Below are 24927 nucleotides of genomic sequence, written 5' to 3'. Positions count from 1 at the left end.
TGTTATCTCCACATTTTACAGATAGCTGCCTCATAACGGTGGGCGTCATTTAATTAGCAAATAGGGCGACAAAGTGTTCTAACTGTTCTAAAATATTTATATAAAACTTAATTACGGTAGCCTGGGCTGCTGGCAGCGGCAGGGTAGTGCGCGAGCTCGCCGGGGCAGCAGGGCTCTGAGAGGCACATCAGCACCCAGGCTGCATAGGCGGCCGCTGTGCACACGCGCTGAGCCGGCTGCCGCCTGCATCCTCGTTCACCCGCCGAGCGTCTCTCCGCGAGCAACCGATGCGCAGCTCTGCAGTGTCTCCCCGGGACCCGGCGGAAGGAAGGCAGCTGCCCCTCCTCGTGCGAATCTCTTCTCTCAGGGTCTTCTGGAAATGACAATCACGCCACTTCTCAGCTGCCGTGTTCGCAGTGCGCCTGTCCTCAGAGCGGTCCTCCGGCCGGGGGTGTGCACCGGTTTCACCTTCTGTGGGAGGCAGACCGTGCCTTGACAACAGCCAGCCAGCCTCGTCTGCAGAGGGACTTTGCATTTTCCTGCGAGGGGACGTGGCGGCTGCTGCCAGTGCATGCTCATTCGGTTGCATCATCGTGGACTCCTGTCCGGAAGGCCAGGAGTGGTGCTTATATTTATTGTAAATAATGATATAGGCAGCCATGGATTTTAGTACCGCGTCGGTGTTTGACCGCCATAAAGGTAAGTCAATTTCTGTTAATTTCTAGGTGTCCTGCTTGCCCCCATCCCAACAGCATCCAAACACGCACAGACGCAACGTGTGCAAAAGGCATATACGTATACACGTGCATATCCGCAGGTCGCCTCGATGGCTTGTACACACTGGAATGCGTCTGTATGCTTGAACGCAGTTATTACTGGAGTGGAGGCCGTGTCGTTTGCTTGTAAGTGTCGAACATGTCATCCTTGCAATGGGCAAGTAATTAAAGCAGAGGTATAAAGCTCTCGCGGGCTAATTGACTTCTTTGCGACGCTACTGCGTCGCACGCGCACTGCCCGCGCGGCGCCAGTGCACCACGGCGCCTAGCAGTCTACTACGAACTCAGCTTCACTTGAGGACAGCGCTTTCTGGGCTGGTTGCTATGGAGATGAGCGGGCTCTCAGCTGTCATTTCACAGCGATGTTTTGAAAAACGTTCTTGTTGGCCGTATGTATATTCTGTGTGCGTGGTTGTCCCGTTTTTATACCGAAACTTCAGAGCTTCTTGTAATACGTTAAAAGGCTGCTGGTGTTCGTGTGAACTGAATTACATGGACGAGCGCTCTACCTCAGTCTTTCTTCTCTGGTCCTAGCCTGACGCTATTTCGACCACTTCTGACTGATAGGCTTTCTTTGATGGCGGTGTCCCGACTGAAGCGCACAGCCACTTCAAAACCAGTTTCTTTTCCTAAGAGTATGTCAGTTAATATCACCGATATTATGAACGGTATTTAAAATGCTGCCTACATTCCCTTTCCTTTTTTTGTTGCTATTATTTTCCATTGTTAATGGGGCACATAAGTGCTAACTAAATAGCAGAAAGATGTAGTGTTTGACCAGTGACGTATGTGTTTAAATGCTTTGAAAATGGGCTTTTCACAGGTTGCACTGAGCGATTCATAAATTCGCACATCTGTTCAAACACACTAGTTCACATTTGTGGACTTACAGGCCAGTATTTTCAAGAATAAGTTGTTGAAGTTCAGGTTCCTTCCACAATTCTTGAAGACGTCATGGTTTGGCATTATGAAAATGGGTATGTCATCATTACAGATAAACAATTTGCAATCTTTCGAGGTAGGAATGGAAGGCACAAAAACGTAGACTCCCTCCCTTGAAGAATACTGCCTCATATTTTTCAAATGAATATCATATTTGGCAGATTTAATTACTTTTTAATTAAAGCCTTATCAATAGCATGGCGTGCGTTTCGGGTTTGTATGTGTTGAAATTTACATTTTATAATTCTCTAAAAAGTAAACTTTAGCGATAAAGCCAAGTAAACTCACGTTTCTCTTTACAAGTTACTGTAATTTTAAATAACAAATTTCATCTACGAGTATTAATTTACATACCCGAGTATTAATTTGTATTCTCATCTTTAAATTACTCCCCTACGCAAAACCCCTGATTCCCTCCAATCCCGTCCCAGGGGTTAGGTTAGGTTAGGTTACTTTTTAAAAAATAGTTAAAATTGTCCATGTTTGTGTAGTAGTGGTATGCGAAGTAATTATAAGCACAGTAAAGAAGATTCTCATATTCTAAATGCATTTGCGCAGTAATGGTATGCGCAGTAAAAATGGAAGCAGTAATAGTTGCGAAGTAAAAACATCGCACTAAAAGCATGCGTAATAGCATGCTAAGTAGCGTCATATATTCAATGCACAATAATTGTGAAAATGCTTCGATGATAGAGAACGTAAATTAGCATCCAAGTGCAGCTTATTTCGTATGTGTCTTAAACTCAGCATGCACATCTGTTTTTTTGCAGTTGCGCGTTGGAAGCTTCTACCAATTAAAATAAATAGCTTTAACAATGTTTGTTCATTGTATAGCGAATTTTACCACAGTTAAATTCTACAAAACCTTTTTACTTGGGTATCATTTAGGAACCACAATCAAAAAGCAATTTAAAATCTAAAAAGAGACCTTTATCCAGTTTCTAGCACATGCTAAAATGTCCAAGACACAATTATTCTGTAGAAAACAATGTACTATGTTATTTTATGTTATGTTATTAGTATTTTTAAAGCGCAAACTGCTACCCGAAGGTATCCTATTTCTGTTTACAGTGTGTGATTTTAAGTGAAAACATATTTTATAAGATCACAAAAGATGCATTACATGTTGATAGAATTTCAATTTGAGATTGTTGAAATTGTTTTTTTTACATTATATTGTATTGTAACGTTTATATAGTGCCTACTACTTCCATCAATATCCCAACGTGGTTTGTTGAGTGTAGAGTAAGTGCCTTGATATTGATAGCCTGTTACTCATGGTAGGTGAAATATTGGTTTGTGATGAGGCCTATGTGTAATGCTTGGCATTATGCGTTAAGTTTGGAGGTGTGATTCCATTCCAGCTTGCTTGGAGCAATACTTCCTCACCAAGTTGAATGCAAAAGTGTGTGAGAGGTCGGATTGAAGTTTGCATATACACATTGGCTCTGTTTATTTTAGCCTACGTCTGCCATATCATGTTTTGGGAAATAGCCCGGTCTGTTTTTTTTGTTCCCTTGTTCTGAAACTCTAGGTGATCATTGATTATCCTTATTCATGCCTTGTGTCTGTTCCAGAGCTTAGATGTCAGTCAGTCAGTCAAATTCCTTTTTTCGATAATTCAATATCATAAAAGACATTTATACAATCATAAACAACCACAATTAATTTCATAGTTAAAAAATCTTGATATATAAAAAGTTCATATTATACTTGTCATGAACTATTTAGCCCAATCTAACACAAACATAAACAAATATAATCTAAAAACCACTACCATAAAATTATGCATCAAGGACATCATAAAATACCAGAAATATTTTAATTAAAACCACTTAAATCCGGCGGTGAGAGATTAATTTTTTTCCTAACACGAATAGCAGCAACCCGAAAACTAGCAACATGAAACATTATTCGTGGAGAATTTAGTTGCTGTAGGTACACAAGTGCTGGCCTAACCTGTATAAATCCCGCCTCCCTCAGAATTGGGAACAAAAACTTCATTCTACAATCATTATAAAAATTACAAAACATAAAAAAGTGAAGGGTATCCTGTGTTGAAAAATTATCACATTTACAGGGGTCAGCACATTCCATAGTACACCATGTTTGGAAAAAACCCAGAGAAAAATGTATCAGGTTAAACCTAAATCTAATTAAAAGATACCGGTGGTATGGGGTATTCACAATAGTCAAATATGGCTCAGGGCCTGGACAGCTAACCAAGGTGTAATTAGCTCTTACTTTTGGTTTTTTCAGTTCTGTCTCCTCTCGCTCTAAAGATAACAAGGCCAGTAGGGCATTTCTTATCGGTGCAAGATCCTTTCTTGTTATAGTTTCAGGTGAGGAGAAAAGGGCCTCGCGCCCTATTTTTTGAAAACCAGATTTTATATAAGCCAGCCATGGGATTTTGTTTTAGGCAGTTTTTCAGTATTGTATGGTTCAGGGTAATTTCTTCATTCAACCAAATCTTTAGCCAATATATCAAAGGTGCAATTTTGATTTGATCAGTAACAAATCCAACCCCCACTTCTGTATGGATAGAAAAAGTGGGGGTGGACTGGGGAACAGAGAGAACATCTCTCAAAAACTTGTTCTCTATTAGCTGAATTTTGTTGTGGTTGGTATAACCCCATATTTGACAACCATACGTTCCAACGGCCAAACATTTTGCTTTGTAAACCTTTAAGAGAGCTTCAACTGGTCTGGCCCCCAACCTTTTGGTGAACCTCCTAAGCCCTGAAACGGTCCTTGCAAACCCCACACTGCGGCTGTTGTTTTGTGCGCACCAAGTTCCCTTTTCATCAAAGACAACCCCCAAGTAGGGGAATGTGGGTACCCTGCAAACCACTTCCCCACAACAGAAAAAGGTTTTAACCTTGGATTTCCGCTTTCCCCTCCCTGCGATCAGAACCTGGGATTTTTTTGCATTTATTTTTAAATCCAGGTTCTCCATAAAATTTCCAAAGGCATCCAACAACTTTTGTAGTCCTACCCCAGTACGAGCCAGGAGGACAGCATCGTCCGCGTAGAGGAGAACCGGTATAGCCAGTTCCCCTATACGTGGAATATCCAAAGATTCCTCTCCCAATTGGGATTCAAGAGCATTTATATATAATGTAAACAGCAGGGGTGCCAGAATGCATCCCTGTCTGACACCCCTTTCTGACCTAAAGTGTCTAGTGCATCGCCCCTCAGTATTAACTCTAATTTTAGCCAAGAGGTCCGAGCGTAGATCTGCTAAGAGGTGTACAAGGGATACTTCAATTCCCATGTCTACAAGAATATTCCAAAGCTTTGATCTATTTACAAGATCAAAAGCAGAGGAGAGGTCCATAAACCCCATATATAGAGACCCCTCCTTAGCCACCGTATACTTACTGATTAAAAGATGCAGGTTCAGACACTGATCGATAGTACTCCGATTTGATCTAAAACCATATTGGGCGTTAGACAATGTCCCTCTCTCCTCCAACCACTCACTCAGTCTATGCAGGACCACTCTACCTAGTATTTTTACTGAGGAATCAATTAAAGAAATTGGTCTATAGCAAGAGGGATCCTGCCTAGCACCTTTTTTGAATACCGGGATAATAATTGAGGTGGCCCATGATGCTGGAAAACTATTTAGCCCAATCATATTAAAAACATTAGTTAACATTTTTGACCAAATATTTGGGTCGGCTCTGAACAGATCCGCGGGGACCCCATCCGGTCCAGGAGCTTTATTTTTTGACATTTCCCCTATAGCCCTTTCAACCTCAGAAACCTGAAAATTCAAAGGGGACAAGACATTTTTGGGCAGATTGAGTAAAACACATTTACCCTCTGCAGGGAGGCTATATATCTTTTCAAAATGGGCTATCCAAACCTCATCCATAATATTACAGTCCAAGGGGTGATTTTCATCGTTTGTGAACAGTGGCTGATTTACAGTTGCCCAAAATTTCCCACTGTCTTTCAGGACTTCAGTTGACAAAAGTTTTTTCCAAGCCTCATCCCGCAACTCCTGTTTTCTTTCGGTTAGAGCCTGTTTGTATACTAACCTACAAGTAGCTATAAGTCCCTTATCCCTAGGGAAGATCTTCAAGGCCTTCAAAAGGGCAACATAGGACTGTGAGCATTTTTTGTTAAACCATCTTTTACCAATCTGGGGTTTTTGTTTCCCTTTAACTAGTAAACTATGGTTTATTTGTGCACAAATACTATTAAAAGCATTAATAATGTCAGGGCCTTGAGCCTCAGCATCTAAACAGGTATTGAACTCTACCTCAGCTTTGGATAGAATCTCAGACAAAAAGGTCTCTGGGACCACTTTTGTCCATTTCAGTTTTCTCCCCTGGTCCGTTAAAGTAACCTCTTTCACCACCTTTTGTAAAGTGGGCCTAAAAGATAATAATCGATCCCCCGGGATAAGTTCAAGAATCACCGGGTTGTGGTCACTAAAAATAGAAACCTCCGTAAAATATCGTAAAACTTGGGCTAGCAATAATGAATTCAAAAATATGTAATCACTGATTGTACCTTTGTCTTTCCCCTTAAATGTTGGGATCCTGTTTTCAGCCTCCCCGCAACCTGACTCATAAAGGTTACAATTTGCTAAAAGAAGTTCCAATTTCTCACCCTGTTTTGTATGTTCAAAATGAGAAAATGCAGAAAATGGTGGGCCCTCGTAGGCATTTCCCCCGCACAGTTTGTCACAGGGATGAGTATTTAGGTCCCCCATCAAAAGAATCTCAAAAGAATTTGATCTCAGGCTATAGGTTAAAAGAAACTGTTCTAGCAAATCCAGATTATTGTCTGTTTCCATGGAGTTGTAAAAGTTAATAAATAGTACTTTATTTGTGTCAGACACTGAAAGTTCCACAACTAAACAATTATGGCATCCTGCTTCAAGCTGTGTGAGAGAGCCCTTTATCTCTAAGGAGAACAAAGTAATCAATCCTCCCTTCGTTCTCCCTGCAGCACCTTGTTTAGCTGAAATATAGAAATGACAATACCCATCCAAAGAAAAACAGTTTTGGGTATCCCAAGTCTCTTGAAGGGATATTATATCAAATGTTTTTAAAAACCCCTGCCATCTCATATGGCCCATTTTGGCCCTTATGCCCGCTACATTCCAGCTCATAATTCTACAGGAAGGGGCTGGGGACCCTTCTAGACACTCTTTCTCCCCAGAGTATCGTTCCAAGCGCATATGGTTCCCCTGGATTGATTCAGCCTCACTAACGTAAGGAACAGTCACTGGATCAATGGGCAGAGGATGAGAACAATTTTTTCCCTGTGAATACACAGAAGGAACAAGGTCTAACAGTAAAAAATATAAATCACTACAATGTACTGGTGATGAAACAATTTCAGTGTTTAGTCGCTCACCACCTGCTTCTGTAGAGCCCCCCAACAGACAACTATCAGGTACTTTTCCCATCCTGGTAATGCTACCTTGGCCATTTTTATCAGTGCAATCAAGACCTATACTGTTTTGAGCCAGTCAATCCACCCCTTCCATACTGCTCAAGGGTCCAAAACGATTATACAAAGGGAGATTAAAATCCATTCTAGGTGGGCCTTGATGGCCACTATGAATCCTTTCCCACCGAGCTGGCTGGGCATGATGTATACCACTGGGGGTGATGGGATAGAAATACCGCAGATCAAGAGTGAGTATTACTCTGGACCACTGAGTGTTAGAATGGCAACATATGTGCCTCACTACTCTGGGGTCCCTAAAATTTATAATAATACAATCACCCTCCACATCCTTAGGTTTGGTACCTAACCAGCTCACCCTTCGCACAAACAGGATTTCAGCACGCAGGTTGGGAGGGGAGAGGCCTATTTCCATTGAGCCAATGTATGACCTTGTTCTTAAGCCTTCTATAAGACTCTGTCTTATCATGTGAGATCCCGGGAACACCTGCCAGAATTACCGTGTATGGACATGACTCTGGAGGTAAATTAATACATGGGGGTTTGGAGAGCAAACCAGCATTCAAAGGGGCAGAGGTCCTACCAGAATTTTGATCAGGGTTAGAGTCAATGTTTGCCAACTTATTGCTACCGACTCTAGTTTGATTAGGGGTATCTTCCTTTGCGGGATCCAAAGCAGGAATATTTACCGGCACTATAGGTACAGAATGTGTAGGACAATCAGGTGGTTTACTATGTAGTGTGAGATGATTTGTGTCATTTGAGATATTCTTTTCTTGTATAGCGTTGTCAACTGGTAGTAAGATCCCAGAACCGGGATTACGCTCTAGGGTTCTTTCCAAAATGGCCGTATTGGCAAGCATAAGGTGTTCGAGGTTCTCTACATTTGTGCTTAGTTGCTTAACTCTCTCTAATATAGGGAACAACAAAGATTTTAACAGTTGTTCAAGAGTATCCAAGACACCAGTAGGGAGTGAAGTTGCACAAGACTGGCAAGGTAAAGTCTTGGTAACCGTAGAGCTTGATTTAGCTGAGGGTGAATTACTATAAACTGAGGGGTAAATTAAATTAGGAGATGTGGGATTTTGACACTTTGGCGCGTCTACCCTTGTTTGTCCCTCCCACACGTTTCCTTTTTATAGTTTTAGGCTGGATCGTACTCCCCTTTTCCTTAATGACTCCCGATGGTATTTCTACATAGGACACTGAAGGAATAGTACTGTGTTTCCCCAAGGGAGGTCTATTCTCTAGGATAGATATACTATCAATACTAGAAGCCAAGGGACTTAAGTTGGTTATATCCGACCCCACAGCTTCAGTGCTGAGTGCCAGATTGGAATCAGTGTCAATTGGCAGATGCTCAGGGGACTCTACAGACATTATTTTTCCCAATGAGGATCTCTTGGCTGATAGGTCTAGGGACAACCTCTTTTCCGTGAGAATGATTTCATGTTCCAGGACACGAACTGCTCTGGAAATAAAATGATCTAAAGTGCCAGACACTGAACCCCCTGCACTATCCTGAGCAATTTTTCTCCCAGACCTTAAGGAGGTTGCCATGATTCGGTATAACGTATATATGTAATGAGATAACTAGAACCACGTCAATAATGACAATAAATGTACATAGGTGGCTCGAGATATATGGCCAAAGAACAAATATATCTCCCACATATATGAGAAACAAAGTACCGTAACTAGCAACAAGAGTTTGATTGCTATTTCATGATATGGTAAACAGAGCAAAGATAGTGTCTTACGTCCAGCATGTACGACCTGAATTAACGTTTGAAGGGGGGTGGCCCAGCCCGGCCTCTTCTGGCTCCTGACGGCCACAGACGGCCCGCCCTTTGCCCGGGCTTAGCCCGGCGCCCGCCCGCGCGCGTCCCGCAAGGCGGAACGCGCGAGAAGTTCAAATAGAAGCCCCGGTATCAGGGGGCGTGGCCTCTGCTGGCGATGCGACCCGCTTTGCTTCCTGGGTCGGGTAGTTCTCCGTGGAGTCTTCAACTCCTCTCCCCGGTGCTGTCGAAGCGTCTCCCGCGAAGCGGGAGGCGCGAGAAGTTCAAATAGAAGCCCCGGTATCAGGGGGCGTGGCCTCTGCTGGCGATGCGACCCGCTTTGCTTCCTGGGTCGGGTAGTTCTCCGTGGAGTCTTCAACTCCTCTCCCCGGTGCTGTCGAAGCGTCAGCACAGAGAAAGAATACCTGCCAGTGTCGGATTATTTGAATGAGGAGATAATTCAAAGTTGAGCAGTTCTGATTCTGAGGTTCTGTCATTAGACTGTGAGGCCGGATTGTACTACTGAATATCTGCACCAACAATATTGAGGTGTGCTAACACCGAGGACAGAATATTGAGGGACAAAATATTGAAAGGTAAGTGATATCGGGAAGTGTAGATTTACTGTTCCTAACTCCACATATGTGCACCTTGAAGATATATGTACTGCGTAGGTACGTATGTGTGGAGTTAGGAATAGAATTAGTGGCTAACAGTCTGGGTTGTTCTTCACCTAACTCAGTAGCAAGAATACATGTTTGGGCATCACTTAGAATGACGATACTCATCATAGTTCATAACAGTTAAAAAGCATTGCAATTAAAGCATCACAGTTAGAATCACAGGATTAAGCATATACAGCCAAACACCCTAGCAGGAACGTCCAGCAACATAACTCCACTTTGCTTATGAATTCACATTACACATGCAGCTGTCAGTCCCATAAATAAAAATAACCCATGCAATTGCACCTCTTCACCTCCAGAAGATGCCCTTCTCCAGACATCCCCCACACAGCCCTCTATACCTTGAAGCAGTCCCTAGCACACCCTCAGCTGTAGAACAAAAGTTCCAGCCCCGGAATGCTAATGACTGTCGGCTGAGCCCTTGATGAGTTGTTTCTTTTAAGTCCCCCAGAGACTTAGGGAGGGACTTCTCCTCTCCGTTCTGGGGGAGGCTGTGTTGCTTCTGCAGCTCCCCCTGCACCTTTTCAGGCATTTGGCGGTAACCCCGTCCTCCTGGGGCCACCACAAACCGAAAACCATCCTCTTCTCCTTGCAGGCCGGTCCGGTCCTGCAAGGCATTATGGGGCGAAGCGCACCGTAGTCATGCATATTATAGCAGCGGCTCCCCCGCTGCTCCGGGGAGAGCCGTGGCGCGCTGCTGGCGGCCTCTCGCCGCGTCCAGACCTTGGTGGAGGGCCCGGTCCCACCTGGACCCCCAGGTGAGTTATTCCAGCTCGGGGAGCCCACCCCAGGCTGCTCTGGCTGTTTTTTGGGGGCCCGATCCCACCTGAGCCCCTGGCATCTCTTCGCTCCCAAATGTTGAGGAGCCCACCACCGGTGGCTCCCGCCAGCTCCCCGCCCGGCCCGCACCCTCGTGTGCGGCCACGGCAGCCGGAGTGTCCATTTCGGTCTGCCCGCTCTGGCGGGCAGACACGGATGCGGCCTCTTCTGCGGCGGGTCTTCAGGGGAGTGTGACGGCACTTCCCGCTGCTGTGGGGAAGTGCAGAGGCACTCCCCCCTTCTCCTCCTTGCATTTGGGGCCCAGAGATGGGGACCCGGGCTCCAGTACATCTTCACGGGGAGCGCAACGGTGCTCCCCGGCTGTTCTTGTGGCATGGGGGACGCGCCACGACACGCCCACCTTCACTGCACTGACACCATTGGGCCCAGAGTTGGGATCCCGGGCCCCCAGAGACCTGTTCAAGGGGGGGCGCGACTGCGCTCCCCTTCCTCCGGTGTCTTCGGGGGCCAGGGTGGACTCCTGGCACCCTGGTTGGGACAATTTTCACGGGGCGTGTGGCAACGCTCCCTGACTGGACTTCGGCGATTCGGGGCCCGGAGTTGGGATCCCGTGCCTCTCTATCCATTCCCCGGGGTGGCGGGACGGTGCTCCCCAGTCTCCGTTCTCGTCGGGGGCCAGGGTGGGCTGCTGGCACCACGCCTGGCCAGTTTTCACGGGAAGCGCGACGGCGCTCCCCGACTTTTCTTCTTGTGGGGACAGCCCCAGGGTCCTGACCCACCCCAGGGGCATATTTGAGACCGGTTGCAGAGCCCCACGCTCTTCGTCGTCGATCTTCTCAGATGTCAAAGGCATATCTCAGCCCGCAGGGGACCGATCTTCCCCATTTTGGCCTCTTCTTGCTCCTGGTGGCGCGCCCCAGTCACTGGGAGAACTTTCCTTCGCCCTCCTGGTCTCAAGGAGGATGAACTCAGCAGGGAGCTGTCTTCACTGGCTCCCTCTGCCAGCCTTTCACCTGGCTCTCCTCCTGGGCCTCTCTTCTCCTTGCGCAGAGGCCCAGGCTTCTGTTCACTGGTCCTGGACTCCCCTTCTTGCGCACGTCAGGGTCCTGGATCAGTCTGGAGGTTCTTCCTTCCAACTGCCCATGGCACCAGGATCCAGTACTAGTCTTCCCCAGCAAACCAGACCCCAGAGACAGCTGCTCTTCCAGTGCAAGCTCCTTTAAAAGAATTTGGAGGGGGCTGGCCGGAAGTCTCTGCTTGCCCTATCAAACAGCGACACCTCACCTCTCTGCCCCTGCTCCCTCCTTCCTGCCCCGGCCCTTGGATTAGTTCAAAATAGCGTCAACCAGGGGCAGTGCTTAATGTGTAAGTGCAAGTGCTCAACTTTTTTAGGGGAGGCCACAAACACTTCCTTTGCTCCACCCACTTCCTCTACTAGCCCCACCCACGTCCTCTATTGGCCCCACTCACATCCACAACTAGCACTACTGAAAACCAGATGTAATAACCAATCTGAATTTCAGTGTGCGACTCTCTACAAGAAGAAGATCTTTCTTTCCAACTGTGACTCACATTTCCTGATGGAGAGCTATTGGGGAAAACTGGGCAGTGATCTGTGTGCTGCACAATTCGCATGATGGGGCCCTGATATCAGACAAAGGCCCTCTTCCACCACTACCCTTCCCCAAGTTTAATACCCAACCACCTTTGACAGCTCTCTTCTGAACCAGAAGACCTTCCTTCTCAATAGGAGTAGAAAAGAGATTGAGGGACCCACCGATGCTGAAATGTACTTTCAAAAGCAATAGCTATACAAATCTATTCAAAGACCTCGGAGAACACATGCCAGTCATCAGAGCTGGAAGAAAATTCCTGATACCCACTAGATTGAGTCAGAGCCCTCAGCACAACATTGAAACAGTAGAAATCACCTATAACAACCACAAGGTTATTATGGTGTATAATTATTTTTTTATTTTTTGTGCCAGTTACAAACAGCTGGAATGATAATGATCATTTGAAGTTTCATAGCTCCCCCACCACATTCTGTCTATAAATCTAAACACCCACAATGTGCACAAATACCATCTGCAATCCCTTACACATACCTTATGCATTCATCATCTAAAGTATGTGTGAGTGACTAGAAACAACATTTACAGGTTAGTTTAACAACTTTTTGTGGTTCACTCTAACAAAGATTGTGGCTTTTTCTAGGGTAGGGTTTCACATCTCTCAAACAACAACCCAATTTTCCACATATGCTATGCTGTAGTCCAGTGACCCATCGCTGTGATTAAGTTGCATAAGAACCAAACTAGCATTTTTGCTGCATTATATTAAAAGTGGCCCACTGTTCTGCTATGGTTTAAAGATTGAGTGCTCCAAACCAGTTGAAATCTTAATCATGAGTACTATCCCTGCTTGTAAAATACTGCACTGAAAAATAAAAGCAATGTGTGTTGACATTTCCCCCAAATAGGGTTTTTGCTCAATTTTTCTTTAGTCCAGGATCTGATAGCTATTACAATATGAGAAGAGTTTCAAACTACCATGATTTTCACAATGCTTTTAATTTTGCCCTTCTACATTCCTTCCAACTTAACATCTGTGGACACAGCAAACCTATTAAAAATCTAAAGGAACACAATCACTAGATTGAAGGGTGTCAAGCTGAAGGGCCAACATTCATAATGACATTATGCAGTTTGTGGGTAGTACACAAGAAATGCCATTTCCTTTAAAAAACAAAATATGAAGAAACTGAAAAGGATTAATTTTGGCTAACACTTTTGAACAGCCGATCAGGAGCACAAGAACTACCACTTATAAAGCGAACATTGTTGTAATCCCTTACTCAAGCTCTTCACCTCATTTCCTGGTGACAATGGATTCTTGGAAAGGGACAGAATGCAAGAAATACCTTAGATGCAAAATAGCTGAGAACTGTGGGAATACTCAAAGCATCAACAAGCAACTATATATGGTCATTGTAGTTATTGGTTTGCTAACACATGAATAAGCGTTTGGCTGCAGCACACTCACGGTGTGCATTTTGGACAATTATTATGGATTCATCTATTGGCTGGTCGGATTTAAGGATGTGTAAAGATTTTTTTTAAGCATTGCTTTGGACTTTATTCCTTAGTGAAGTTTCCAAATATTCCCGGGTTAACTATGCCTTTGGAGATGAGCATATTCTTTTGTGCACTGCAAGCTAATTTTCACTATACTGTGATATAACTGCCACACTAATCGAACCCATTCAAGATACAAAATATATTGAGACTTTATCTCTGAAGGTTTACGTTTTTCCAAGATTTTTTTGCACAGTGGCAAATGTATGCATGATTTCTATGCAAATGTAGAAAAAGGTAAAACGTTGAAACCATTGTAAAGTTGCTAAATCTTCCCTAGACACTCGAGAAGATTTCAAATAAATAAATACATAAATAAAAACATTCACTCATCTGGTGTCACTCCACTAAGTAGAGGTTTCCTGCAGAATAGGCGTTAGTAGACTGTGACTATAATGATTCTAATGCTTTGGGATCAGAATTTGGGTCATTATGTCTGGGACTCAAAGCACTTGAGATATAGCAGATGACATGTAGAATGTGAATTCACGGCCCTCATTGCAACTGTAGAGCAGAAATGGTCATGTGGCCATACTAGCTCAAAAACACACTTGACAGTCATTACTGCTGTTTTTTGAGGGGGTGGGGTTAATGCATTGCCAAGGTAGGCTTTGGGCTTTTTTCGAAATTGCTTCTCATTTCCCCATGCATTACTTCTTTGAAACATATAAAAGGTCTGCTTTATTTGTGACTATGTTTTGTGATTGGATTTCTGTTGCACAAATAGATTTGAATACATCTCGAAATCGAAGGGTGTCTTTTCTGCACTCTGGCTGGCCTCACCTTCTCAAGAAAGCGTATTTTGAGGACACACAGCAGGAGGGGCCTATTGTTAGCTCTTGGAAAAAGCAGCGCCGGGTTATTAATTGGCAGTTGATAAATTTGTTGGGAGGACATGACGGTCTAAACAGCTGATTTACAAGTAAGGCTGTCGGCCAAGGTTCCAGTTCTCACATGTTTTTCTGGGAAATTCAACGAGGCAGGGCTTGCGTATTCAAGCGAAGTGTATGGGTATAGAAATTCGCTTTGGCGCACTCATATTTAGAAATACTCATGCTTGCGGCACACCAGTTCTTAACTGTTCCGACTTCCATAATCAATTGGATTAAAACTTCAGTTTTTAGGGCTCGCGCAGCGAGAGCCCTTTTGTGTGGGGTTCGAAAACGGAGCCTGGAATCGCACACGCTCGTGCGTGTGCTTGTCCTTTTGGCTTCCGTGATTGGCCTTTGCGTGCGTGTGTTTCTGAAAGATGGCACGCAATAGGCCAAAAGCGGGCGCATTGCTCCGCCCATGGCCTATTGGTGTCTGTTACGCGCACCAAAGGCCATGTGGTTTCAATTATCGTGCCCAGACACGGGCGCGATAATTTAAAACACATGTCGCTGTGGAGCGCGCACCACTCGCGGGCGTTTTTTTTTTTTTTACAATAGCGATGGCTTTCAGGATCGCTATCAGTGCCGCTTGTTTGAATTTGAAAGAATCTGTATCTTGTTATTCTAGGCGAGGACGGAGGTGCCTTCGATGAGCTGTGTGGGCTCCAGCACTTTTAGCAGCAGTTACCCTAGGGAGGGACTGAGGTGAACTGGCTGAGTTATTTAAGCATGTTTAGCCCTGTTTGAAATGCCGTAGAGAGCTGTGAACAGTCTATGATCTAGAATTGGAGGGGAGTGGGGGGGTTTGCAATACATGGGTGGATTAGGGGTGTACTGCTTACTGGTGCCTGCTGTTTAAACAGCTACAAAGGGTCAATGTGACCCCACAAGTCCAGACTGATAGCAGGTTCCTCGTTTTCCAGGCAGCTTGCAGTGATATCTTTAGAGGGCAGAGAAACCTTCCGTGCCAGCACTGCTTTATAAGGCAGCAGCCGGCGCCATCCCATATACAGTTATGCTTTCCGTGTTCCCCTGGAGCTGCTTGCGCAGGGCACCGAGTCACCCCCTTAAACCTCTCACTCTAACGAGCCCACTCGACACACTACAGAGCCAAGAAGCAAGAATTAAGGTCTTGGCTGCGGCCCTCCGGAGTCCCCGAGTTACTCCCATCTCTGCATCCTTTCCCCACAGCCCTATATAGTCATGATTGATGCCTGATCCAGCTGGGTCTGCACCGATGCAGCGCTGCCTCGCGCCACCCTGCACACCTTCCTGTGTGGTCTGGAGGTCAGAGCAACATGCGGCGGGCATCATACCAGGCACATAAACACACAGGGAAGCCACCAGAACCTGCAAGACAAAGCTGAACAATGAACCAAGTCAGCCAGGTGAACCTATAATGGCAGAGGCAGCTGTTTAACTGCGGCCTAATTCAGATGAAGATGCATGGCTGCAACCCCAGAGCTGCATCCCATGTAATACTTTCATTCACAGAGGAAAAAAAAATAGATTTTCTCTACTTGCACTTGCTCACTCCCAACCAAATAACATGAGACATGGAAACACCATACAAAAAAAAAAAAAACGGGGGTCTTCAGCCATTTTACGAAAACTTAGGACCCCACCCTCCTCCTTGGGGACTTGACTTTAGCTCAGAACTTGTTACTTTCATAAATGAACCGAAAATGTACCTAATCATTAATTATTTTGATTTTCCACTTCTGAAGAGTGGGCATAGGTTTCACCTCATTAGTATCTGTTTAACCCCCAAATATAGAAAAAAGCAACAAAAAGGGTACCAGGCAAACTCAGCGAAGCGTCTTCTACTGCACAGCAGCAGGTACTGCCTGGCATGTTTTTGCTAATTCTTGATTCATTTATGCTATAAACATTTTTTTTGTTAAAACAGGTAGATTCTGCAGCAGATGATCGATAATGCAGCAAACGTAGCAAATCCATAACTATGCGAAAAAAACGCCATGTACCGCAAATCTCATGATTCCAGCATTCCCAAAAATATATTTACTTTCTTTGTCTAATATACACTAATCTTTATGCAGCTAAAGACAATGGGCCCGATTCACAGAACTAACTTAAGACAAAATCCTAAACTTACTACCATTTTGGTATTCACAGAAGGCACTTACTCATTTTGGTATTCACAGAGAAGTGTGGCTCAATGATTAGAGTGGCAGACCCTGATGCAGAGATCTAGCCCGGGACCCGGGTTCAATTCCCCGCCTCGGCGGGTCTTGGGCTCAAAAATTCCACGGACCTGATAATTCTTGCCTCGGTGCCATTCCAATCATGGAGTCCCACTCTGCAACTCTGGGCAATAGCTTCCTTAATCTCCACAACGGCCCCCACAACGCTAAGGATGCCTGGCCTCCACCTTGGGGGTGCCCAGGAGTGGACGCCTCACAGGGAAAGCCAGGATGGGTTCCACAGCAGTATTCGTACAAGCGCCTTGAGACCCTTGCGGGTGAGTAGTGCGCTATACAAGTATCAATTTAACATTTAACAGAAGGCCCTTACTCATTTCGGTATTCACAGAAGTTAGGAGTCCTAACTTTAGGACTCCTAAATGCCTTCTGTGAATACCGAAAGTCTTAAAATTAGGATTTTTCTCAGTTTAGTAGTAGTAAAGTTAGGAGTCCTAACTTTAGGACTCCTAAACTGAGAAAAATCCCAATTTTAAGACTTTTGGAATTCACAGAAGGCATTTAGGAGTCCTAAAGTTAGGACTCCTAACTTCTGTGAATTCCGAAGTGAGTAAGTGTCTTCTGTGAATACCATAATGAGTAAGTGCCTTCTGTGAATACGAAAATGGTAGTAAGTTTAGGATTTTGTCTTAAGTTAGTTCTGTGAATCAGGCCCACAGTGTAGTCTGAAGACTCGTCACTTCCTTTGGTGCTGTTCACTGACCGGTTTGCAATGATTTGGTGGCTTCAGCCCAGGATACAATGGTGACTGCCACTAAACCATCGTTACAAATAGCATTACTTGGCCCATCCAGTGGCAGGTGCTATTAGTCTCACTAGGTGGAACAGGGATGGGAGGGGTTTGGGCATCAGGGGCATATTATCAAGAAATGGCGTTAAAATTATCGCCGCTTTGGCGGCAGGAAACTGCTGCTAAAGCGGCGATAATGGGCTTGATAATACGCCCTTGTGAATTCCCATAGAAGCCCATGTTCTGGTGTCAACATGGGCTTCTATTGGAATTCTCTGCAGCATATTGTCAAGCCCATTATCGCCGCTTCTGCCGCTAAAGCGGCGATAATTTTAACGCCGTGCTTGATAATATGCTCCTACATTCTTCTCTGAAAGTGCGCATTCCAAGACAGGAGCAGGCCTGTGTGACATCTGTGTACAAACAAGGTATTCTAAGTTCTAGAGGCGTGAATGTGTATGTTCTGATATTTCAACAGAGATATGTGTAGCGCTGCATTGCCATTAGCAAGCCTCAATGATTTTGTCACAGACCAGGATTCTCTGTGTTCTGTTCCAGGTTGTTTATTATTGTGGTTGGTGCTGTTGTGAGCTTGAGCATAATAACCAACTATATGGAATATCTGAGCTGCGTTGTACATGTGCCTAATGTTCTGTCTAAAGTGGTCTGTGGGTGTGAATGGCTATTGGCAGTGCGACTTAAACATTTGGATATACATATCTCCTCACCTGAATGCATCGCCAAGAAGTGTGCACTATTAGAGTGGTGTTCATTACCGTGTGTGCTGTTGAGAACTTCACCAGCTGTGTTCGCATGTTTGCGTGTGTAACTAATTAGCTGAAAGCCTGTAAATATCTTAATGAGGATGTCTTACGTTGAAGGTCTCGCGGTCATTAACTAAGAACTTTTCCTATCTTGTGCATCGTCCCTAAGTAAACAGGTAATCCATCTGATGGGTACATGGGCACGTTCTTAAACATGCTCCTTTCTGTAGGGATCGAAGTCCAGATCTATCATTACCTTTCAAACACCAGGCATCTGCAATTAGCACATTGGGTGGTTTGCAACGGGAATTTGCAAATCAACCTGTTTGCTAATAAGCTGCATTGCAACCGTTCATTGCTCGAGTGTCTGAAAATGACCCGCCTAATGAATGTTAATTTGGGAGGTCGCAATTTGTGACCCCCGTGATTGGTTGCCGCCGTAGCAGACCCTTCAGTGTATTTGCTTTTCAAAATGGGATTTTTTTTTTAAGTAGTCATACCCTTTAAAATCACAGGTGCTACTTAAACAAGCATTTGCAATGCAGTAGGTCTCGCATTCACGCAAGTTTAAGCTATTAGCATTGTAAAGGACAATGCCTTTTATTTATGTTTTGGGTTTTAAAACATAAATAAAAGGCATTGTCAATTACAATACTAATAGCTTAAACTCGCATGAATGCGAGACCTACTGCATTGCAAATGCGTGTTGGGACTTGCAGTGGCAGACACTAATACGCTTCAATAACTGCTCTGTAGTACACCATGAAAAAAAGGCAGGCGCTGGAAAGATGGGCGACTCACCTTTTGTGCTTGCAGCTCCTCGAATTCTTCCTCAATGCAGGCCTCTGGACAGCTGTCCAAAAGTCGGAGTTCTCCTTCCAACGGGCCTCAGCAGCATGTCTTGAACTTTCCCAGCCTGCCTTGCCCCCCACCTCACCCACGAGCCCGCCCTCAGCCGCCCGCAATTATTCAAATGCAATGAGCAGAAGGACCCTTTTGGTGAAAGGCATGCGTCAACTGCTGACATCACTAACGTGATGCAGTCATCATGCCTGGATGTGGGTGTGCCGTTCTCTGGAGACATACCAGGCAGGAATCTGAACCGAAGGAGAACAGGACAAGCAGGACGGGTACGTGTGCATTTATTTTATAATATTAATTGGGCTCAGGGAAGCAATCTTTAATAGACCCGGCCCTGAAAAGTAAGTGCCGGTGCTAAGCACCGGAAAGCACCGGAACAAATTAAGCACTGTCCAGGGATCTCATGCCACATGGTCTCTGAAAGCCCCTTCTTCCCTTGCTGTTTTCTCTCCAGAGCAGCTTGGTACCTGGCACCAGGTGATAGCTGCTGGTGGATTAACCTGTAGCTCCACCCATCTTCTCTCCCTTTTGGAGAGGAGACGTTCGCCCTTGGAATGCTTGTTGTGAAGGGCTAGGCCTCTGATGCTACAGCTTAGGGAGGAGGGTCATTATTACAGCTTGGCAGGGTCAGCCCCCGCCAGGCTCTGGTTATGAACTGAGGCAGAGGAATATGACATCTCTGGATTACCCACAAGCAGTACATCTTTGGTTTTGAATTAATCAGAATACTTCTCACCTATGTTACAGTGGACTTTAGTGCGTGTCTGGAATTTGTAGGCCCTAAGGAAGTGAACCTATCCCATTTGATCCCCATCCTCATAGTAAACTAATGAAGTGGTCCTTCAGTGAAAACAATAAAGCACACTGAATTTCCCTTACATGTTTCTTCCCATTTTATAAAGCCTATTCCATGTCACCACCCAGCTCTGCATAATTCCTGCCATACCATTCAATCTGTACCTGCTCCTGGGCTGTGAATGCCAGGAATCTACCCTGCGCAGCCCCTACACATGTCCACATGCATGTACACACGTGTCTGCATGTAACCAGCCCGGTGCCCCTTACTCTGGCTGCAGCGCAGTGGCCTACTCTCACCAGGGGGTCACCAGTAAAATCCACATGCAGTCTCTTTCATCATGAGTTCACTGTGGGTGAGTCCCAATTTATGTGGCTCTCCCACAGTAAAAGCTCAACAATTAGGTGTTTAAAAAGCAAAGAATCCGGGCTGCTCAGATGGTCAGAACCACCTTCTAACACATACGTTCACTCGCACTGGTTCCTCTCTGAGCCTAACTGAACTTTAATTTATTTAAAATAGCCTACTTTTTGTCTTTGCACCATGGTACAATGGCTCTCCACAATGTGCCAGGGATTATTGCCACTGTGACACTGTAAGCATGTTTTAAATTATTTTATTTTTTTAAAACTTTTATTTTTGATTTTCAACATATAGCACGACAGTACATTTTGAACATATGGTAGGTACATCTTAATATATGAGAGTAATTAGTGACGAAGAAAATCGCACATGGAGGATATAAAGCATATCCGGCTAAGCTTAACATACATGTGAAACCAACTGCTATTACGGGAGCAGAGGCTACAGTCACATTAAAAACATCAGGCATACAATACAATCCTAGTCCAAATACATTTCCAGCATTGCAACTGGAGTGTATGACCCCATCGACCTATCATGCATCTGAAGGAGGATCAACTGTCCCATCGTCCACAGCATACTGGAGGATATAGTTCTGCAGGGGCCCCCATATATCTTTGGGTCTGGACGATCTCGGAAGCACTTCCGCATAGGTAGTAGTTTGTTCCTGACAATATAATAAATCAGCCATCCAATCCTTAAACTTAGGGGCCCGCCCTCTACCCCATCTGCAGGCCACCCTTCGTTTGGCTAGTAGCAGAGATATGGCTATCAGTTTCCGGTGTGGTTTGGGAATCTGTGCAGTATAGCCTAGGAGGGCCACCATGGGGTCCGCCTACAGCGGAATATTAATCATGTTCCCATGTGCATTAAAAACCTGTTTCCAATAGTCCTGTATCGCTGGACACTCCCATGCCAGGTGCAAAAAACCCGCCCCCTCCATTCCACAGCGATGACACCTATCATGATCTTGCAATTTGAAGCGATATTTCTTTGCAGGTGTGTAATAGAATCGCTGTAGGAATTTGTAAGGTTTGTGCACAACAGTAGTCCCATTGTTCATCAGTCAGCACCCGCCCCATCTCTTCATCCCAGCGCCTAAGGGCAGGAACAGAGGCCATTACCTGCTGAGCGCGGATGCACCTGTATACGCCTGAGACTAGATGTTTCCCCTCTTTGGATCCCAGCATTTTATGCAGTGGAGCAAAATTTGCTGGTTCATTAGGAAATTCCGGGAGGAGCGCCCTCATCCCCTGTCGCAGCCGCACATAGAGGAAGCGATCCAGAGGAGTGGGTTGCAATCCCTGAAATAAATGATCCGAAGAGCGGAACGTTCCCTCACAAAATAGATCTCCCAATGTAGTGACATGTAGACGTTTGCATAAGATTTGGAACCCCGTTTCCTGCAGCAGGGACACCTTGGGATGGTAAGTAAGCGGCAACCGTGAGGAATATAAGAATGACGTAGATAGCATATCCGCTATACAATGCCAAGCATCGACTGTACTAGTAACTGTAGTGAGCGGCGTTGCTCTCATGTGCCTGGGACCATGAATTATGCCATTTAATGGGACCGGCTCTGCAAGCCAGTCTTCGGTAGCTATCTGTGGCATGTAACTGGGGAGGATTGATCCAATAATATGAATAGTGGGCTTGCGCGCTTAAATAATAGACTTCAAAATCTGGAATATCTAACCCACCATGTTCGTATGGCCTAGTGAGGATGGTCCAGCGAAGCCTGGGCTGTTTCCCTCCCCATAGGAGCCTGCTAAGTTCAGCACGTAGGGTTTTAAAAAAGAAAGGCCCAGGATTATATGGAATATTTAAAAAAAGATATAAGAATTGCAGTAGCACGATCATTTTTATAAGGGAGGCCCGTCCTGCCAGTGACAGAGGCAGTGACAGAGGCAAGGAGATCCAGCGCGTAACATTGTTTTGAAGCTTAGTGATAGCTGTACCATAGTTGAGCCGGACCGTCTCCTCCCTCTCCCTGGTCACTTGTATATCCAAATATCTAAGGTCCGCATCACACCACTCCAACGGAAAGTCCAGTGGGAATTTGGAGACCGCTGGCGTGAGAGGAAACACTTGGGACTTCCCCCAATTAATATTGATACCAGACAATTGACCGAACACTAGAAACTCCCTCAGCACCGGGTTTATATTATGTTGGGGGTCCCTAATATATAATGTTATATCATCTGCATATAAGGAGATTAAGATTTGGCGTAGGCAGCATCAGAAAGCCTTATCCTGGTGGCGCTGCCGTAGCCTAGAGGCCAGCGGTTCGACTGCTATGGCAAACAAGAGGTGGGATAATGGACATCCCTGACGGGTGCCTCTCGAGATGTGAAGCGCCGGCGACGTATGCCCATTAATCAATATTTTAGCTGTAGGCTGACCGTATAATAATTGAATCCAGGATATGAACAGCGGTGGAAGCCCATACGCCGCAGCAATCCAAAGAGGTACTCCCATTCCACGGAGTCAAACGCCTTAGTGGCGTCCAAGAAAACCGCGGCCACCGGGAAATCTGGCGCCACTGTCTGAAGCAGAGAGAATAGAGTGCGGAGGTTATGGGAGGTAGCTCTGCCAGGAACAAATCCTGATTGGTCAGGGAGTATAAGCTTGTCCATGAGAAGGGTGAGGCGGTTAGCCAGCACCTTGGCCAATATTTTGGTGTCACAATTAATTAGTGACAACAGGCGATATGAGTCACAGGAGTTTGGGGGTTTTCCGGGTTTTAACAGGGAAGTAACCAGTGCCTCCCTCATCGTAGGGGGGAGTATCCCGATTTCGAGTGACTCCTCATATACCTTTTTGAGGACTGGAGCCATTATATCTATATAGCTCTTATAGAATTCAGCGGGGATCCCGTCTGACCCTGGCGCCTTCCCATTTTGGAGCTGCATAATAGCCTCCCTAATTTCATCGATTTCAAAAGGTAAACAAAGAAACCCCCGTTGCGTATCGCTTAACCACCCAAGCATCACATCCCCTAGGAATTCATCAAGCTCTACAGCGCCATGACTTTGTGACGCATAAAGCACCTTATAGTGTGTAGTGAAGACTTCCAGTATGTCAGGCGTGTCGCGATAAATAATCTCCTCCGGTCCAGCTATCTCCAGTATGTGAGTCTGACATCTGGGACATCTCGTTACTTCTGCCAACGCTTTCCCCGGTCGTTCACCCTCACCATATTTACGAGCCACCCAATACCGTTCTTTGAAATTCACTTCTCTCATCGGGGCCTCTTCACATTCCGAGAGCTTTTCTCTAAACTCCTTCTGTGCCTGCCCCAATCCAGCTCCCACCATCCTCCCCTCAAGTATCTTCAGTTCTCGGTCTAATTTATAGATCGTTCTCTGTATGTCCTGGAGGACTCTAAAGCTCTTGGATATACAGTACCCCCTGATGGTAACTTTAAACGCCTCCCATATTACCTCCACACTTTCCACAGACCCTTTATTTCTAACGAAGAAATCTTTTATTTCTTCCCCCAATTCAGCCTGAAAGACTGCATCTAGCAAAGCTTGCGGCTGTAATCTCCAACATGGGCGAGGCCAAGCATATCCAGGCATAGCCAACGTTCGCTTCACGGGACAATGATCGGAGAGCGTCCTGGCAGGATGAACAACAGTACGGATAGTGGGGCTCGGCCTCGTGACAACAGGCAATAGTCGATACGCGCCCATGTTCCTGTGTATGATGTAAAGTGCGTCCCCTCTTTCCTCCGTGGGTGATGGTAGCGCCAACTGTCAATCAATCCTCCCTCCTCCATGATGCCCTGCATCACCCCCTGAGGGTGGTTGTAATGGGTGCAGGGTGCAGGGTTAGACCGGTCACAGTGCGGGTGCAAGGCCACATTAAAGTCACCTCCCCATACTATATGAGTGGAGCCAACGTTGAGTATTTTCCCCCATACCATGGTAAAGAATTCAGGCCTATCCACATTGGGGCCATAGCAGTTTGCCAAGGTGACCGACTCCCTCCCCAGCCGCCCCCATGCTATTACATATCGCCCATTGGGGTGCTCCATTACCCCCACCAGCGAAAACGGGACCTTTTTTTTATCAGTATAGCAGCACCCCGTGCATATGTGGAATAGGAAGTAAACAATCTCGTATCCGCTCACTTATTCGCAAACATGGTAGAGGTTTTCAGGTTAAGATGCGTTTCCTCTAAAAACACCACTTGTATCTGCTGCCGATCCAGGTACGCCAATATTTGCCTACGCTTCCTTGAATCTCCCAAGCCCCTGATATTCCAAGACAATATCTTTAGTGTGCTTTTATCTCCCGTAGCCATCTCGCCACCACCCAGTTCGATATATATGCCATACAAGTGCGACAATATTCCGCAACAGATATGCGAACCCTCCATTGTGCCTGAACATGCTGTACCCGCCATAGAGAACACAACCTGTAACTTCCCCCCATCCTCTGCCCCCCCACCGAAGCATCCCAATTATGCCAGGTTCATCCAGCCCACCCCCCTCCCCATCTCCCCAACATCCTAGTAGTACAATACAAGCCTCCGTCTGAACCCAAATGAGCTCTACGAGGGAGAAGATAACATACGTAATCAAACATTTCAAAGGAAACATAGTAGGGTACACCCTTTTGGGGATTTGTCGCCAGGTGGCCCATGTAGACCTCTCGCCTCACCAGGTAACCGATGTCACTGACCAGTGTCCCAGGAAGCTTTGAGGGTGTCCGGCTTGAATACATAGTGTGTCCTAATCAATCGTAGCTGAACTTGAAGCACGGGGTGTCTCTGGGAGACCAGAC

At 45.5% G+C, this 24927-nt stretch overlaps 1 protein-coding gene across 1 annotated transcript in view; it reads left to right on the top strand.

The window, feature by feature from the left end:
• Positions 1-561: 561 nt before the first annotated feature.
• ANKRD55 (ankyrin repeat domain 55) overlaps positions 562-24927 on the top strand; it is a 1118826-nt gene continuing 1094460 nt past the window's right edge. Inside the window, exon 1 of the mRNA XM_085640726.1 lies at positions 562-699. Within this exon, the coding sequence (XP_085496852.1) occupies positions 660-699 (40 nt within the window). The 5' untranslated portion in view covers positions 562-659. The remainder of the gene's footprint in view (positions 700-24927) is intronic.

This window comes from Triturus cristatus, chromosome 2_1 (genome assembly GCF_964204655.1).
Source record: "Triturus cristatus chromosome 2_1, aTriCri1.1, whole genome shotgun sequence".
Taxonomy (NCBI): domain Eukaryota; kingdom Metazoa; phylum Chordata; class Amphibia; order Caudata; family Salamandridae; genus Triturus; species Triturus cristatus.
This window is presented reverse-complemented; position numbering and strand designations above follow the sequence as displayed.